At 37.5% G+C, this 18744-nt stretch overlaps 1 protein-coding gene across 3 annotated transcripts in view; it reads left to right on the top strand.

The window, feature by feature from the left end:
* The window catches only part of ZCWPW2 (zinc finger CW-type and PWWP domain containing 2), a 168256-nt gene that overhangs the window by 62433 nt on the left and 87079 nt on the right, over nt 1-18744 (top strand). For all 3 annotated transcript variants that reach the window (XM_070238091.1, XM_005600877.4, XM_070238090.1), the window contains exon 3: nt 1449-1608. In XM_070238091.1, the coding sequence (XP_070094192.1) occupies nt 1449-1608 (160 nt within the window). The remainder of the gene's footprint in view (nt 1-1448; nt 1609-18744) is intronic.

Below are 18744 nucleotides of genomic sequence, written 5' to 3'. Positions count from 1 at the left end.
TGGCTTAAAAATAACAGAACCGTACTTTTTCACAGTTTGGTAGGCTGAAAGTCTGAGATCAAGGTGTCAGCAGGGTTGATTTCACCTGAGGCTTTCTCCTTGGCTTGTAGATGGGTCTCTTCCTTGTATCTTCACATGGTCTTCCCTCTGTGGATGTCTGTGTCCTAATCTTCTTTTTTTGTAAGGAAACCAGTCATATTAGGTTAGGGCCCACCTTTTAACTTAGTTACTTCTGTAAAGATCCTGTGTCCAAATACAGTCATATTCTGAGGTACAGGAGGTTAGGACTTCAACATGTGAATTTGGCGGGGGGGAAACCCCATAATGATATCACTTTACAATATTTTAATTTGCCAAAAAACAAAAATGTGTAAAGTACATGTTTGTTTGAACTTTTTAACAACTCAGTGAGGAAATAGAGTTACTGTGAGGCGTAGTTACCTGCTTGAAGCCTCTTGACTGGTAGAAGGCAGAACTGGAGCCTGGGTCTCTGATTTGAACCTTAGTATCTTTTTCACTCTGCAGTGCTGCAGACTGAGGTATAACGACAGTTGTACTGATTTTTGAATGTTTGGGTATATTAGATATGCCTATTTTGGATCTTGATCTATAAAATTCAGTCAGGCTTTGAGTATACATTCCTTAGTCACAGCTTCCTGACCTCCTTTGCTGCCTTCCCTTCCTGCTTTATTCTCTGAACAGTATGTCAGAGTCTAGAAAGGTTGGTAAAATAGTTAAAACTTAGTTGATATATATAGTATGTTCTGCCAAATGAAACACATCAAACAATTTCCGGAAGTTTATGTCATGAAAGAATACACCCCTAAAGATTTATTTTTAGTAAAGGATAAATTTATTTCCAGCACTGAGGACTTTTAGCAATTTGGTCACCTGCAAAATGGACCAGATAGGGAGGAAAAAGGGACACTATAGAACTGCTGAGCTCTATTTCTGCTCTTCCCACAGTAGTTATTATCTCCAGTATTCTCACTGCCTCAGCTACCAGTAATCCTTTGACAGCTCTCTCCTACCCTGTCAGAAACCCAATCAATGGGTTAACATTTTATTAACTAATCACTGATTGGTAAGAGTTGACTCAACCCTGCCATGAATCTGATGAATCTTTTCTCTCTTGTCTTTCCTATTAGCAGTACCTAAATATCTCTTATAGAGCCTGGAGATCATTCTTTTGTCTTATAATTCTTTCTCATTATATCTTATGTATACTTAAATTTGTGACTATTTCAAAGCTCTATCTACAAAGATACAACTAATTACATGTATCAAATGAATATCTTACGTTTAAAAGATGCAAGCATGAATATGATTGTTTTGTGGAAAAGTTATTAAAATTCAAAGGAGAAAGTATGACATATGATTGTGACAGATGTATCAATGTCTGCCTTTTTTAAAGCATCAAAATAATTAAAAATATTTTCTTTTGAAAGTTGGCCAGGGATACTTTGCCCTGATCCTTTTAAAGGGAAATACGTGACCTATGACGTGGATGGAAATGTTGAACAGTATCACATAGAATTCCTGGGTGATCCCCATTCAAGATCATGGATAAATGCAACATTTGTTGAACATTACAGTATCACATTAAAGGTAGGTACAGTAACATCAAAACTTTATTGCCTTTGCACTTGTTTTTAATTATGGCTATTTTTGTCTCAGATCCTAAAAGGTATATTTTATATTAATATAAACAAAATAATATGTACTATTTGTTTAAACTCCAATATTTGTATTTTTAAAGCAGTTTTTTCAAAGGAAACGTAGATACAAAAATAGCCATGAGGTAGTCTTAGATTTTATTTTTCTAATGGCAGTATGGTATAAGTCAACTGAGGACTTTATATAATTGCCTTTTAGAACCATTTTAAGATTATCATTTGGTAATTTTTTAATTCTCTTGAGGAGACTCTAAGTTGTAGCTCTAGCTCACAGGGAAAATTAATAACGGAGTGCAACAGATTTTCAATTTCAAACAGAATATTTCATTGTACTAACTTATTCAGCATCTTTTTGACTCCTTTTAAACTTTAAATCACACTCTGCAATTAATGAACAGACTAAACTCTCAGGTTGATGAGAATAGGTGAACAGGATCTATTTCCATGGGTTTGTTTTAATTGTTATAAATCAATTTAGTTATCTGTGTTTATACTCTAATATTGAAACATTTCATCTGCAAACAATGTTTTCATTAGAAATATGATTAAAAAGTAGATGTCAGAAATGTGTATGCCTTTGACTCAATTTGTGTGGTTTTCTATAGTGAGAAGGATATATATTCAAATACACATATAAGTGTATGTACGGTGAAGCCATGCCGTTTAATCCACAGTATAAGTAAATCTGTGGAAATATAAGGTACTTTAAAATGGGCTTTTACTATATCTTTGGCATAAACAGTATCGTTGTTCCGTTCAGCTTGAAAGCAGCTGGAAGGGAAGGCTATTTTGACAAGGATGACGAAACCTCCTAGCTTCTCGTGAAGCAAACTTTAGAATTTGAGATATTTGACAAGTGATAAAGAGCAGAGCATTCTTAAGAAATTATATTTAAATGTAAGTATATAATCAAATGTGTTTTTAAATTGTCTTAACTAGTATTACTCTCAGGATTTGAGTTATGTCAGGATTAATTTGGGTAGTCTGATTCCAGAAGCATACCATTAATCACTGGGACAAGGAAAAAATCTGGTTCAAAACAAAGCCAAACTCAAGATTCAGGAGCCATAAGTTTCAACCTTCTGAAAGCATAAAAGCAAACTTAAAAGTTCTGGGCAAAGACCAGGAATTCAGAGCTGTTTAAATTAAGTAGGCCCCTAATGCAAGGATGAGAGCAGAAGAAAATAGTGTTTGTTTCCACTCATCCTTCTCCAACTCCTCCAACTGGCTGTGTGCTCTGGGTGGATAACTCACTGGGTGCCCACAGGCTCTGGGGATGCTCTCTCCTCGACTGTCAGTCAGGATACCTATCTACAGGCTCTGCTCTTGTCCCTTAATTTTTTCTTCTTGTCTGTGTCTTTTCTTTACTGTTCCCTTGGAGCTGATATAATCACTGAAACCTCTTCTCTGGATCTCTTAATGTAAGGCTGAAATTTTAGTTCCCCTTCACCTCACATTCAGCTGGCATGTGCCAGACTGTCTTGCTGTGCTCTGATTCCCTACTTCTGGCTATTGAAGGTCTCTGCTTGCCAGGAAGGGGAGACTTAGAGATAATTGAAGCCTCATTGCCCCAATCTACTCAAGAAAGAGAAAGCACAGAGGTCAACTCAGGAATATTGACAACAAAGGTAGAAAAATGGACAAAAATGATACATATGAGAAATTAGTTGAAAATGAATAATTTCAAACTATGTATCACCTAGGAATAGCTGAGATTTTCCTGTTTCTTAGAGATGGAGGTAGTATTGACTCCAACCTGCAGTTCTATTGCCTAAACTTCCCAGGGATTTAGTCTTTTGTGATCCTCTCTGCACTGGAGCTCCTACATCTTCAAATGCTGTCTTTACACTATATCGCATTGATCCAGATATTAAATGCACACCCCCTGCTCTCATTAAAAAAAGATCACTTACACAAAAAATAATGTATAGGAGACAAAGTAGACTTTCTTAAAGAGTTTTCTAGAAGAGGTGGAGGAGGAATGCACATTGCACAAGTTGTCTGATCTTTTTTTTTTAAGATTGGCACCTGAGCTAACATCTGTTGCCAATCCTTTTCTTTTTCTTATTCTTCTCCCCAAAGCCCCCCAGTACATAGTTGTATATTCTAGTTGTAGGTCCTTCTAGTTGTGCTATGTGGGACACCATCTCCACATGGCCTGATGAGTGGTGCCATGTCCATGCCCAGGATCCAAACCCTCAAAACCCTGGGCCTCTGAAGCCGAGCACTCAAACTTACCACTCGGCCACGGAGCCAGCCCCAGGTCGTGTTTTATTATCCAATTGGCCACCATATGCCTTTTGATTGGAGCATTTAGTCCATTGACATTTAAAGTAGCTATTGATACGTATGTACTTATTGCCATTTTGTTACTTTTTTTTCTGATTGTTTTAGTAATTCTTCTCTTTTCCTTTCTTCTTCTCTTACTCTCTTCCCTTCTGGTTTAATGGCTTTCTTTAGTATTATGTTTGTGTTCCTTTCTCTTAATTTTTTGTGTATTTATTATAGGTTTCTGGTTTTTGGTTTCCATGAGGTTCATTTATAATAACCTACATATATAGCAATCTATATTAAGTTGATGGTCTCTTTAGTTTGACCTCTTGCTAAAAGCTCTACTCTTACTCCCCTCCTCCTGCATTTTATGTTTTTGATGTCTTATCTAACCTCTTATTTTGTGTGTGTGTATATGTTACCCTCTTATCATAGAAATAGGTAATTTTAGTACTTTTGTCTTTTGACCTTCATATTATCTTCATAGGTGGTTGATCTGCTACCTTTACCATATGTTTGCCTTTACCGGTGATTTTATTACCCTTTTTTTTTTGGATAATTTTCTTATTCCTATTTGTGGTCTTCTCTTTCCCACTTAAATAAGTCCCTTTCGCATTTCTTTTAAGATTGGTTTCTTGGTCATAAACTCTAATTTTTGCTTGTCTGGGAAACTCTTTATCTCTCCTTCCATTCTCAATGATAACCTTGCCAGGTAGAGTATTCTTAGCTGTAGGTTTTTTCCTTTCAGCAATTTAAATATATGGTTCCACTCCCTTCCAGCCTGTAAGGTTTCTGCTGAGAAGTCAGCAGATAGACATATGGGGTTTCCTTTGTATCTCACTGCCTTTCTCTTGCAGCTTTTAGGATTCTCTCTTTGTCTTTATTTTAATTATAATGTGTCTTGGTGTGGGCCTCTTTGGGTTTATGTTGTTTGGTGCTCTCTGTACTTCCTGTACCTGGATATCTGTTTCTTTCTTTAGGTTAGAAAAGTTTTCAGCTATTTCTTCAAATAAATTCTATGCCCCTTTGTCGCTCTCTTCTCCTTCTGGGACACCTATAACATGATATTAGTGTGCTTGATCTTGTCCCAGACATGCCTTAGACTGTTCTCATTCTTTTTAATTCTTTTTTCTTTTCTCTCTTCAGCTTGGGTGATTTCCTCTAGTCTGTCATCCAGCTCACTGATCCATTCTTCTGTATCATCGACTCTGCTGTTGAGTCCCTCTAGTGAGGGACTCATTTCCAGTATTGTATTCTTCATTTCTGATTGGTTCTTTTATATATTTTCCAGTTCTTTGTTGAAGTTCTCACTGAGGTCATCTATTCTTCTCCCAAGATCGGTGAGAATCCTTATGACTTTTTTTTTTTATTGAGTTATTGATAGGTTACAATCTTGTGAAATTTCAATTGTACATTAATGTTTGTCAGTCATGTTGTAGGTGCACCACTTCACCCTTTGTGCCCACCCCCCACCCCACCTTTCCCCTGGTATCCACTAAACTGTTCTTGGTCCATAGTTTTAAATTCCTCATATGAGTGGAGTCATACACAGATTATCTTTCTCTCGCTGGCTTATTTCACTTAACATAATTCTCTCAAGGTCCTTCCATGTTATTGCAAATGGAATGAGTTTGTTCTGTTTTGCAGCTGAGTAGTATTCCATTGTATATATGTACCACATCTTCTTTATCCATTCGTCTGTTGCTGGACACTTAGGTTGCTTCCACGTCTTGGCTATTGTAAACAGTGCTGCAATAAACATTGGGGTGCACAGGACTTTTGGGATTGCTGACTTCAAGCTCTTTGGATAAATACCCAGTAGTGGGATGGCTGGATCGTATGGTAGTTCTATTTTTAGTTTTTTGAGGAATCTCCATACTGTTTTCCATAGTGGCTGCACCAGTTTGCATTCCCACCCGCAGTGTATGAGGGTTCCTTTTTCTCTGCAACCTCTCCAACATTTGTTTCTATTAGTTTTAGATATTTTTGTCATTCTAACGGGTGTAAGGTGATATCTTAGTGTAGTTTTGATTTGCATTTCCCTGATGATCAGCGATGATGAGCATCTTTTCATGTGCCTATTGGCCATCGTTATATCTTCTTTGGAGAAATGTCTGTTCATGTCTCCAGCCCATTTTTTGATTGGGTTGTTTGATGTTTTGTGGTTGAGTTGCGAGAGTTCTTTATATATTATGGATATTAAGCCTTTGTCAGACATATGACTTGCAAATATTTTTTCCCAGTTAGTGGGTTGTTTTTTTGTTTCATTCCTGTTTTCATTTGCCTTGAAGAAGCTCTTTAATCTGATGAAGTCCCATTTGTTTATTCTTTCTATTGTTTCCCTTCTCTGAGAAGGCATGGTGTCCGAAAAGATCCTTTTAATACTGATGTCAAAGAGTGTACTGCCTACGTTTTCTTCCAGAAGCCTTATGGTTTCAGGTCTCACCTTTAGGTCTTTGATCCATTTTGAGTTTATTTTGGTGAATGGTGAAAAAGAATGGTCAATTTTCATTCTTTTACATGCAGCTTTCCAGTTTTCCCAGCACCATTTGTTGAAAAGACTTTCTTTTCTCCGTTGTATGCTCTCAGCTCCTTTGTCAAAGATAAGCTGTCCATAGATGTGTGGTTTTATTTCTGGGCTTTCAATTCTGTTCCATTGATCTGTGCACCTGTTTTTGTACCAGTACCATGCTGTTTTGATTACTGTAGCTTTGTAGTATGTTTTGAAGTCAGGGATTGTGATGCCTCCCATTTTGTTCTTTTTTCTCAGGATTGCTTTAGAAATTCAATGTCATTGGGATTCTGATTGGGATGGCGTTGAATCTGTAGATTGCTTTAGGTAGAACGGACATTTTAACTATGTTTATTCTTCCAATCCATGTACATGGAATGTCTTTCCATCTCCTTATGTCGTCATCCAATTCTCTCATAAAGGCCTTGTAATTTTCATTATATAGGTCCTTCACTTCCTTAGTTAAATTTACCCCAAGGTATTTTATTCTTTTTGTTGTGATTGTGAATGGTATTGTATTCTTGAGTTCTTTTTCTGTTGGTTCATTACTTGAGTATAGAAATGCTACTGATTTATGCAAATTGATTTTATACCCTGCAACTTTGCTGTAGTTGTTGATTACTTCTAAGAGTTTTCCAATGGATTCTTTGGGGTTTTCTATATATAAGATCATGTCGTCTGCAAACAGCGAGAGTTTCACTTCTTCCCTCCCTATTTGGATTCCTTTTATTCCTTTTTCTTGCCTGATTGCTGTGGCCAGGACCTCCAGTACTATGTTAAATAAGAGTGGTGATAGAGGGCATCCTTGTCTCGTTCCTGTTTTCAGGGGGATGGGGTTCAGTTTTTGCCCATTGAGTATGATGTTGGCTATGGGTTTGTCGTATATGGCCTTTATTATGTTGAGGTAGTTTCCTTCTATGCCCATTTTGTTCAGAGTTTTTATCATAAATGGCTGTTGGATCTTGTCAAATGCCTTCTCTGCATCTATTGAGATGATCATGTGGTTTTTATTCCTCAGTTTGTTGATGTGGTGTATCACGTTGATTGATTTGCAGATGTTGAACCATCCCTGTGTCCCTGGTATGAATCCCACCTGATCCTGATGTATGATTCTTTTGATGAATTGCTGAATTCTGGTTGCCAAAATTTTGTTTAGAATTTTTGCATCTATGTTCATCAGTGATATTGGCCTGTAGTTCTCTTTTTTCGTGGTGTCCTTGTCAGTTTTTGGTATCAGCGTGATGTTGGCCTCATAGAATGTGTTAGGAAGTGTTCCATCTTCCCTAATTTTTTGGAATAGCTTGCAAAGGATAGGTATTAAATCCTCTCTGAAAGTTTGGTAGAATTCCCCAGGAAAGCCATCTGGTCCTGGGGTTTTATTCTTTGGGATGTTTTTGATTGCTGTTTCAATCTCTTTCCTTGTGATTGGTCTGTTCAAATTGTCAGCCTCTTCTTGAGTGAGCTTTGGGAGATTGTAGGAGTCCAAGAATTTATCCATTTCCTCTAGGTTATCCATTCTGTTGGCATATAGTTTTTTGTAGTATTCTCTTATAATCTGTTGTATTTCTGCAGAGTCTGTTGTTATTTCTCCTCGCTCATTTCTGATTTTGTTTATTTGAGCTTTCTCCATTTTTTTCTTTGTAAGTCTGGCTAGTGGTTTGTCAATTTTATTTATCTTCTCAAAAAACCAGCTCTTTGTCTCATTGATCCTTTCTATTGCCTTTTTCATTTCAATAGTATTTATTTCTGCTCTGATTTTTATTATTTCTCTCCTGCTGACTTTGGCTTCATTTGTTCTTTTTTCTCTAGTTCAGTTAGGTGTGCTTTAAGGTTGCTTATTTGGGATTTTTCTTGTTTGTTAAGATGTGCCTGTATTGCGATGAATTTTCCTCTTCATACAGCTTTTGCTGTATCCCATATGAGTTGGTATGGCATGCCATCATTTTCATTTGTTTCCAGGTATTTTTTTATTCCTTCTTTAATTTCTTCAATGATCCATTGCTTGTTCAGTAGTGTGTTGTTTAGTCTCCACATCTTTGTGCCTTTCTCAGCTTTTTTCTTGTAATTAATTTCTAGCCTTATAGCACTATGATCTGAGAAGGTGCTTGTTATTATTTCAATTTTTTTAAATTTGTAGAGGCTTGCCTTGTTTCCCAACATATGGTCTATCCTAGAGAATGTTCCATGTGCACTTGAGAAGAATGTGTATTCAGCTCCTTCAGGGTGGAGTGATCTATATATGTCTATTAAGTCCAATTGTTTTAGTTTTTCATTCAGCTCCACTATTTCCTTGTTGATTTTCTGTCTGGATGATCTGTCCATTGATGTGAGTGGGGTGTTGAGGTCCCCTACTATTATTGTGTTGTTTTTAACATCTTCCTTTAGGTCTGTTAATAGTTGCTTTATGAATCTTGGTGCTCCTGTGTTGGGTGCATAGATATTTATAAGCGTTATTTCTTCTTGATGAAGTGTCCCTTTGATCATTATATATTGTCCCTCTGTGTCTCTCTTTACCTGTCTTATTTTGAAATCCACTTGGTCTGATAGGAGAATTGCAACACCTGCCTTTTTTTCCTTGCTATTTGCTTGAAGTATTGTCCTCCACCCCTTCACCCTGAGTCTGTGTTTGTCCTTGGGGCTGAGGTGTGTTTCCTGGAGGCAACAAATTGTTGGATCATGTTCTTTAATCCGTTTTGCCACTCTGTGTCTTTTTATTGGAGAGTTCAATCCGTTCACATTGAGAGTGATTAATGATGCATGTGGACTTAATGCTGTCAATCTGTCGCTCATTATCTTGTTTTCCTGTGTTTCTTTTCCTGTGTGCTTTAGACTACCCATTTAATACTGCAATTTCTTATGCTGGGTTTCTTAGATTTTTCCTTATCTATGATTTGTGACTCTGTTCTGTACTTTATTTTAGTGTCTACCTTGAAGTTTGTATTTAGAATCTCGTGTATAATATAGTCTATTCTCTGGTGGTCTCTTACCTAGTTGACCAATACTGATTTAGACCCTTTGCTCTTCCCCTCCTAAATAATTATTTTCATTTTTTATTCCAACTCATCTTATTAATTTGTAGTTAGAGTGCTAAGATCGTCCTTGTTTTGGTAGTTTCCTTACTTTTACCCTAATGCTGTAGTTGAATATTTGCTATCCTGTTCTGGTTCTATCTATTGGTCTCCCTAGTCTGTGGATTGTGTCCCCTTTCTCCCTTTTTTCTTTTTTCAAGTATGAGAGCCTTCTTGAGGATTTCTTGTAATGGAGGGCTTTTAGTTACAAATTCCCTTAACTTTTGTTTGTCTGGAAAAGATTTAATTTCTCCCTCATATCTGAAGGAAATTCTTGCTGGATAGAGTATTCTTGGCTGAAGGTTTTTATCCTTTAAAGCTTTGAATATATCACTCCATTCTCTCCTAGCTTGTAGGGTTTCTGTAGAGAAATCAGCTGACAGTCTGATAGGGGCTCCTTTATAGGTTATTCTCCTTTTTTTCCTTACTTCCCTGAGTATTCTCTCCTTATCATTCCTATTTGTCAACTTTACTACTATGTGCCTTGCAGTAGGTCTTTTTACATTGACAAATCTAGGAGATCTAAAACCCTCCTCTACACACATTTCTCCATTGATCCCTAGATTTGGGAAATTCCCTTCAATAATTTCGTTAAGCACACTTTCTGCTCCATTTTCCTTTTCCATATTCTCGGGAATTCCTATGATCCTTATGTTCTTACTCCTCATTGAATCCATTATCTCTCGGAGATTTTCCTCATTTTTTTTAATTCTTAGTTCTCTTTCTTCCTCTGTCTGGCGCCATTCAGCCTGTCTGTCCTCGATTATGCTAATTTTCTCCTTTATGTTGTCTACACGGGCATTCAGGGAATCCGTATTCTGTTTTATCTGGTCCGTTGTGTTTTTCATCTCCAGTAATTCTGTTTGATTCTTCTTTGTGATTTCAATCTCTTTTGTGAAGTAACTCCAGAACTCGGCTTGTTTCTCTATCTTTCTCTCTACCTCATTGAGTTTTTTGATTATAGCTACTCTGAATTCATTATCACTTAGTTTACCTAATTCCAAGTCCTCAGGACTTAATTCTCTGTTTTTATTGTTTTCCTTCTGGTCTGGGGCTTTTATAAATTGCTGGATGGTAGAGGAGCGGTTTTTTCTCATGGTGGTAGAATTCAGTTGCAGTTACAGCCTGTCGCCACTAGATGGGGGTCGAGAGCGGCGTGTTAGCTCTCTGCCTTGGGGCAAGATGGCTGCGCCCACTGGCTTTGCTGGGGGGGAGGGGCTGTTACTCACACACGCCAGTCTGGGTTCAGATCAGTTCTGTTCTCTGGTCTCCCAAGGCCCTTGATTTATAGGGTCCCCACGGATGGAAGTTTTCCCCCCCATCAGCGGGTCTCCACTGAATCAGCGGCAGGAGTCCTGGATGATCCCCCGGTCACGCGGCCCCTCCCCCGCTCCTTCCCAACCCGTGCCGCAGTGATCGCAGACTCTAGGGGAGGGAGCGATGTTCTCTCCTACCGTTCCAGCACCTCCCAGGCCGTCTGCAAGGTTTATGATCTCCACCTTCTTGGTATTGTAGGTCTCTAACGAGCTGGCATTATGTTTATTCTCTGAAATTCAGTTCTTCCAATCTTTTGTTGTATTTTGGAGGGGAGAGAATCCCAGGTCAGCTCACCCCACCATTTTGCTGCGCCCTTCTCCTCTGTTTCAGAATCCTTATGACTTTTTGTTTGAACTCTTTGCCAGGCAGATTGTTTATTTCTGTTTCTTTTAGTTCTTTTTCTGGGATTTTGTCCTGTTCCCTTACTTGGAATATATTCCTTTGCCTCCTCATTTTGACTCTTTCTCTGTGCTTGTATCAGTGTATTAGGTAGGTCAGCGATGTCTCTTGATCTTGGAGAGGTGGCCTTGTGTAGGAAGTGCCTTATGAGACCCAGCAGTGTACTTCCCTTTCATCACCAGTTCCAAATGTTCCAGGAGTGGCCCCTGTGTGGGCTTGTGTGTCCTTTTGTTGTGGCAGGGTTGCTCTTGCTTCAGGTCCCCAGGGAGGCTAGGCTGTCCCCCTGGCTGGCTGGTTGTGATGCTCAGCTGTGTGTGGCTGTTATGGACACTTCAGTCACTTTATCAGGCATGGGGAGCCCCAGCAGAGTTGGCTGCAAGGTCTAATAGCACATTCCTGTTGCAGTTTTTCTGTTAAGTGTGTAAGCTCCCAGTTTGGCTGGTTGCTAGGTTCAGGGGCTTACGATTGCTGTAGGCCTCTGCCTGCAAGGTTCTTGTCATCTCTCTCAGGATTGCAGCTGAGTGAGGCTGGCCCCAGGCATGGGAGCATCCAGATGTTTCAGGCTTTGGAAGATGGGGGCCAATCCCCTATGTTGGTGTTTGAGAAGCACACGTCTTCTGCAGCTGACAAGCCCCACCGCCCACAGGGCCACACACACTGTCAGTGTAGTCCTGTCCTGTGTGCACGCCTAAACTCCCTGAAGCAGACCCAGTCACTCCACTGCTGAGGCCCCACACACTACACCAATGCCCCCCACACTCTACCCGCTCCTTGTGCATGCCCCGCCCCTCAGAGTCAGACCCACTGCTGCAGAGGATCCAGGTACTTAGTCTATGCAGGCCCACAAGTCGCCTGGGGGCTTGCTGTTGAGTTGGGCCTGTCATTAGGGCGGGCTGCCTGCCCTGGCTGAGGTGGATTAAATAGGTGCTCAAGTGGGTGGGGCAGACCCTAGATGACTATCTTTTTTAGGAGTTGGTGCATGGCATTCAATTCTTGTCCCACTGGCACAAATGGTCTTTTCTTTATATTTGGTAGGTACATATCTGTAGAACCCATTATTTGCAAGTTTACTTTTTAGCTTGATAGACTTCGTGACTTAGTTTAGCATTTCTTACACCTCACTGTGCATTAGAGAACTTTACAAAAAATAACAGCAACAAAAACAACAACAAAAACACACCATTGCCTGTACTCCGCTCTACTGGATTAACTAAATCAGAATGTCAAAGTAGGGGCAGGCCTCAGCATTTTTAAGTTCTTCAGATGTATCTAATGTGCCACCCAGAGAGAGAAAGAACCACTGGAGAGAAAGAAAACCAAATTTTCTCAATCTGAGGCATCAGAGTTTTGTTGGTTTTCTCTCTACTAATGTAGTAATGTAACTTTGGTTATGGCTTACTGTTTCCTGTTACCTTTCTTCTACTTCTTTTGTTAGTCTTTCACTTCATTTGTCTAGAAATTATGCTTACTGCCATAGGTTCACATATCTAACCCAAGAGTAATCAGTTTCATTGAACACAGCTTTAAGGTCATTCTTGTCATTCAACATTATACATAATTTATAGATATTGCTGATAAAGCTGATATATAGCTTGAACTCAATATTTATAGCATGTTTAAGTTGATCACCTATTTCATAGGTCATATAGAGTCATAATTTTTCTTGAACATAAATAGTGTGCTCCAACCAATGATGACTTGGCCTACGCTTCTCTAGTTCTTTATATTGCCAAGAAAAAAGTAGGTAGTTCACCCCTGATGCTATAATACTCCTATGGTAAAATTTAGATTTTTTTTTTTTGTCTATGATGTGAATGGATTTTTTGGGCTATATATTTTAGTAGTCTGCTTACTACTTTATGTATGATATCTCTGTAGATATGCAACCATTTCTATGGGTACCAGATGTAATTTGGGTAGTTACTCATTGTATTATGGAGTAGCCTGTATTTTCCAGGGAGATGAAAAGGAATCAATGCCATATTGTTAAACTTGAGCTCTGCAACTCCTAGAGTTCTGCTTCCTATTTGGGGTAGTCATTAGTACTGTTCACCAAAACTTTCAAGGTCTCTGCCTTTCTGTTCCAAAGTAGAATTGCACATTTGTTATCCCTGTGGTGGGGTAGGGCCAGTGAGTTGTGAGTGAAAGTGATGAATGTCACCTCTTTGAGCACATAACTGTGTCCAGTCAGTATCCTCCAGAGTTTTCTCTTCCTGTAGCACTGTAACTGATAATGTTTGAAATGTTGGTTTGCTACTCTCTTAGCCTGGATCCCTGAGTAACTACTTTTAGCAAAGGCCCCCTGCATCAACAGACAACTGATATGAAATATAAAGAAGATATAGGCCTTTTGTTAAGCCCCTAGTATTGTTCTAACAGATAGACTAATGATAGCAGAGAGAATGTCACAGTTCCTTTTAACCTGTATCTTTAGAAGGACCATTCCTGAAATTTCAGTATTCTTCAGACTATGGCCGAATGACTAAAATCACGTTACTCTAACTTCTCCAGTCTGTAACTAAAAATAATATAACTTGTCCTATAGTAATTTATCAAATAAGTTGATTTGTTTTCTATATAATGATAAACATATGAGTAGAAATTACCAACTGATGATTGATACATTGAATGTAAATTTGGTCTAGTAAATATCCTCCAACAAAGGGCTCTGATGTAAACATATACTATGACAACTCTCGTAACTAAAAGAGCCTACAAATACCAATCATATATAGAGGAGATCATTTTCATGTAATATTTAAAGTCTCATAGCAACCCCATGAAGATAGGTATCATTACTATTTGACATATGGAAAAAACTGAGATTCAGGTTACGTGTCTATTCCCCAAGGTCAATCAACTACTAAGTGATGGGGCAATGATTAGACTCAAGATATCTGTCTCCAAAGTCCAAATTCTTTTCTCTTTCTGTACTATGCCAGTTTACTTATGCAGAAGCAGTGGTCTAATTTCTTGTTGAATGTTTTCCCACATTTGCACCTACAAAATGAGGACATTTTTCAACTTTTAATTCTAACATACATGTTAAATGATGGCAGCCTATGGTAGACTTGCTCTTTATTTGCCTCTTGATGTTCCCCTTTGAGGACTAGTGACCAAGCAGAACTCTTGATATTTTCAAATTACATTTGCAGTAGTCATTTGACAAGTGCATCTAGATTAACAGCTATTTAAGCAAAGTGTTTTGCTTCTAAGTTTCATTGGGATCCAAATTCTAAGAATATAGTCAGTACCAAGGATTAGCAAATTAGTTTGTAACTAGATGATCAAGCAGCGTTTTGCTCTTAGAATAATGGAGTGAAACTGGATACAAATCTATTGAGCCAACTCAGTGGAAAACTACATTTGCAAAAATTATGTGTGTATATATATATACACACATCATGTTTCTACTGGCAATAATCTGAATAGCTAACAAACACTCAGTAAATTTTTATTGTGTGAATTCGATATTTGATATAAAATTTGCTGTAATTTTGGTATTATTGGGTTAAGATTTTCTGTTTGCTTGTATTCTAAACATCCTTTAGTTTTTGGCCTGGAAGAAGGTTAAGGAAATTAGAACATGTTTCTATAACTATGACCTAATTGTGGATAATCTGCCAAGAAAACTTTTGTAATAATGTATATTAATTAGGAAGAGAATAAAGTTGTCATAGTGGTTAAAAAGGCAGGCTCTAGGGCCAGGCTCTCTGAAGGTTGACTGGACTACATACTAGATGGTTAACCCCAGGCAAGTCACTTACTCTTTACAAATCTCACATGCCTTATTTTAAAATGGAGGTTATAATAGTATCTGCCTCATAAAGTTGTTGTAGAGGTTAACTGAGATAATGCATGTAAGGCATTTAGTATAGTGCTTGTCATATAATAGGCTCTTGATAAACATTTGTTGATATTATTCATTGGAAGTACAGGTAAAATACACAGTTAAATTATTTATTTCCTCTCCCTAGAAACCCACGTCTGCAGGAGTGAATACCAAAAAAGGTACCAAGAACAATAAGGTGGAGAATAATATCTTTTCCTTTGACTAAGATCATGTGTGAAAAATTCCATGATTTTAGTGTTGTTTTTTTTTTTTATCAACCAACAAGATGCTCCCAGAAATTGAGGGAAATAGAGCTAATTGATCATCTTATCCTTTGATTCTGCAGTACATGACTGAAAGAGGCCATTGCTGCATTGGTTTTCTAGTTTAGTGTAAACAGAAGTGCCTAAGGACTATTGAAAGCAGGAGATAAGTTAGAGCCTTCTTAATCTGACTCCTTGGTGAATGAATAGTCGCCAGTATCAGCAATACCTCAAGAGTACTTTGGATTTATTTGATGGAATTTGGAAGGATAATAGAAATACTATCTTTCATGTTCTTTGCAACTGAATGAAACCAGTTTCTTTCCCTATCTTTATTTTGCTTTTTTGAATTCACTCACATTTATATATGCTGACTTTGCTACTCCAAATAAATTCTTGAATTCACCTCTCTCATCTCCCGACTTCATCTCTTATGAATTTAGATAGCTGTGAACTTGTACTGAAGTCAAAAGTCCAAATCTAAATAATGTAACCAACTTTACTCAGTTTGTGAAAGTGTAGAACAGGTGGCTACCTTTCCCATCATCAAATGCATGAAAAATGTTTTAAGTATCAACTAGGTTTCTCATGTTGACTCTTTAGTGGAACAGCAATAATCTTTTCTAAGAAGTTCCAATATATAGCTTTCTCAATTTTCTAGAAGTACTTATTTTCTGTTAAAGAAACCGGAGTCAGATCATTATTTTTAAGCCAAAATACAAGGCTCACTAAATTGCCTTCAGAGTCATACCCCTTATGAGTAAGCCTGCCTTATAATGAGACTTTTATGTTGGGGTTCTTAAATTAATAAACAGTTGTTGAGTAACTTTTTGGTACATTCTTCCATTAGGGAATGGTGAAGTCCAAAACTCATAATTGTATAACTGAAAGTCCACAATTGATATATTGACTTCTTTTTCACTTTCTTTTCTTTCATTCCTCCACCATTTTTTTGTTTTGTTTTGACATATCTTCTAGCCGAGGGCCAGGACCAGTCCATGACTCAGGCAAAACACATTATCCCTAAACCCTAAATAATGCTGATTAAACTAACTTGAAAATAAATTTCAGAGTTACTACTTCCTCTCCATTTTGTTTAGCTGACAGAATATGTATGTACTGATTCTGCATCGCTTATTTAACTATCCTCTTCTCCTAGATCTCCCGCCTGTTCTTATGATTCTATCATTAAATAGAATCTGAGCATCTATCTGAAATAAATACAACCATTGTTTTCCCATAAACTCATATTTCATAAAAAAACAAGTAAATGTGGAGTAGAAAATAGCAGCCCAGTATGTTAACTTTCTTTTAGGTTCAGGTCTTGATAACCATTTGTACTGTTGCTTAAAATCCTTTAGGTCAATCCTGACTTTTTTAAGGCTCAAGACAAATGAACACATGCTTATTTTCATGGCTGATTTAAAACTGTTCTCCCAGTTATATTTAATGTCGCCAGCTGTAACAGGCAGCCTGGCTAGAGCAGGGGGAGATAGCAGCGCTTTAGGTAAGCGCAGGCCTTAAAAATGATCTGTTGACTCAGTGCTCATTTGTTTCCTATGCTTTATTTCATCAATACATTACTAATATTTCACTGTCATTTTACATAGCAATGTTTACAACCCCTTTCTTGCTACAAACTTGATATATTCAATTTTGCAAAATAATTCTACAACTTGAAATCAGAATATGTAAAATACTTAAACTGTATACAATAAATTTAAGTTTTGATTCTTTTTTAAAAATTGATAAAATATATTTAACGTAAAATTTGCCATTTAATTCAGTGGTGATTTAAATTTTTAACTACTGATTAATAATCCCAGAAAAAAAGTTTTCCTAAGCAATATAAAAATGACCTGATACAGTAAATGCCAGATGGCAGTTTCCTATAATTTTCAACACAATTTATTTCTTATGATATGGACTACAAACTGTTCATAAAACCATCTTTGAGATTTGTGCAACAGAATTGCTTTTTAGTGAAATATTTTATAGTGATTGAGCCCATGAATTCTGGAGCTAGATTGCCTGCATATGAATTCCAGCTCTGCCACTTACTAGCTATATGAACTTGGGCAAGTTCTAAACTCAGTGCCTCAGTTTCCTCATCTGTAAAATGAGGATGATAGTAGTACCTACTTCATAAGCTTGTTAGGAAGTTAAAATGAATTGTTTGTGAAGTGCTTAAGACCATATGTGACACTTAGTACTATCTAAGCATTGGATAAATTAGTAAATTAAAAAAAAAATAATGGACTCTGTAATAATAGAGATCCTATGCAAATAAAATATGCACTCAGCCAACTCCTCCCTATTGTGAATACAGTGCCTATCTCATTTTCTTGGGCTGCAGAGACCAAATGAAAATTGTTTATATTCTGATCATTTATGACGTTGATAACTTACATTTGAAAAGTGCTTTACATTTTAAAGTACTTTTTACATATGCTATTTCATGTAATCTTCATTCCTTGTTAAGAAAGTTGAGGCTCAGGTTAAAGTGACTTGTCTCAGGTCACACAGCAGCAGAACGGGACTCAAGTCCAGGTCTTCTGATTACAAACTCCAGGTTTTTACGTTATATGTCAACCTGCTTGAAATTTACATTGGACCATCTGCTTCTGATCTTCATAAGCATACCAAATTCATAATAAGCTATAATCTGTAAACTGGAAAATCACAAAGTCCCTCTTATTGATTTCCTGTTGTTAATTCAGCCCACTTGATTAATTAACTTAGCCTTTAACCAGAGCTTTTCAAAGTTGGACAAAGATGTGAAAGGTCTCTTCTCACATTTAGTACATTGATTCCTAGCCATAGACTTAGGGCGTCTTCACAGTCATTATTAAACCTAATATTTATTTAATTCCCTTATAACCTTAGCAGTAATTGGTATTATTAATACAAACGTTGGTATCCTGATGCCAGGGTTTCTTTTGTTTTCTTGTTTTACTCTACTATTGGTTCCCAAACTTGCTCATCATCATATTCTTCCACAGAGCTCTTAAAAAATATATATTCCTGAACCTGAATACTGAGCCTATACACTGAGAATTGATATAGCTTCTCAGTGAATTTCTTTTCTTTTTTTTGCTTTTTTTCTTCCCAAATCCCCCCCAGTAGACAGTTGTATATTTTTAGTTGTAGGTCCTTCTAGTTGTGACATGTGGGATGCCGCCTCAACATGGCCTGATGAGTGGTGCCATCTCTTCGCCCAGGATCCGAACCAGCAAAACCCCGGGCCGCCGAAGCGGAGCATGCAAACTTAACCACTCGGCCACGGGGCCAGCCCCTCAGTGTATTTCAAGAACCTCTATGTAGCAGATTATCTCCCCATAATATCTATTTTCTGTGTTTACTGGAATTAGCTAAAGAAGATATTCATGAAAATGTTTGTTATTTT

This window comes from Equus caballus, chromosome 16 (genome assembly GCF_041296265.1).
Source record: "Equus caballus isolate H_3958 breed thoroughbred chromosome 16, TB-T2T, whole genome shotgun sequence".
Classification (NCBI taxonomy): Eukaryota; Metazoa; Chordata; class Mammalia; order Perissodactyla; family Equidae; genus Equus; species Equus caballus.
This window is presented reverse-complemented; position numbering and strand designations above follow the sequence as displayed.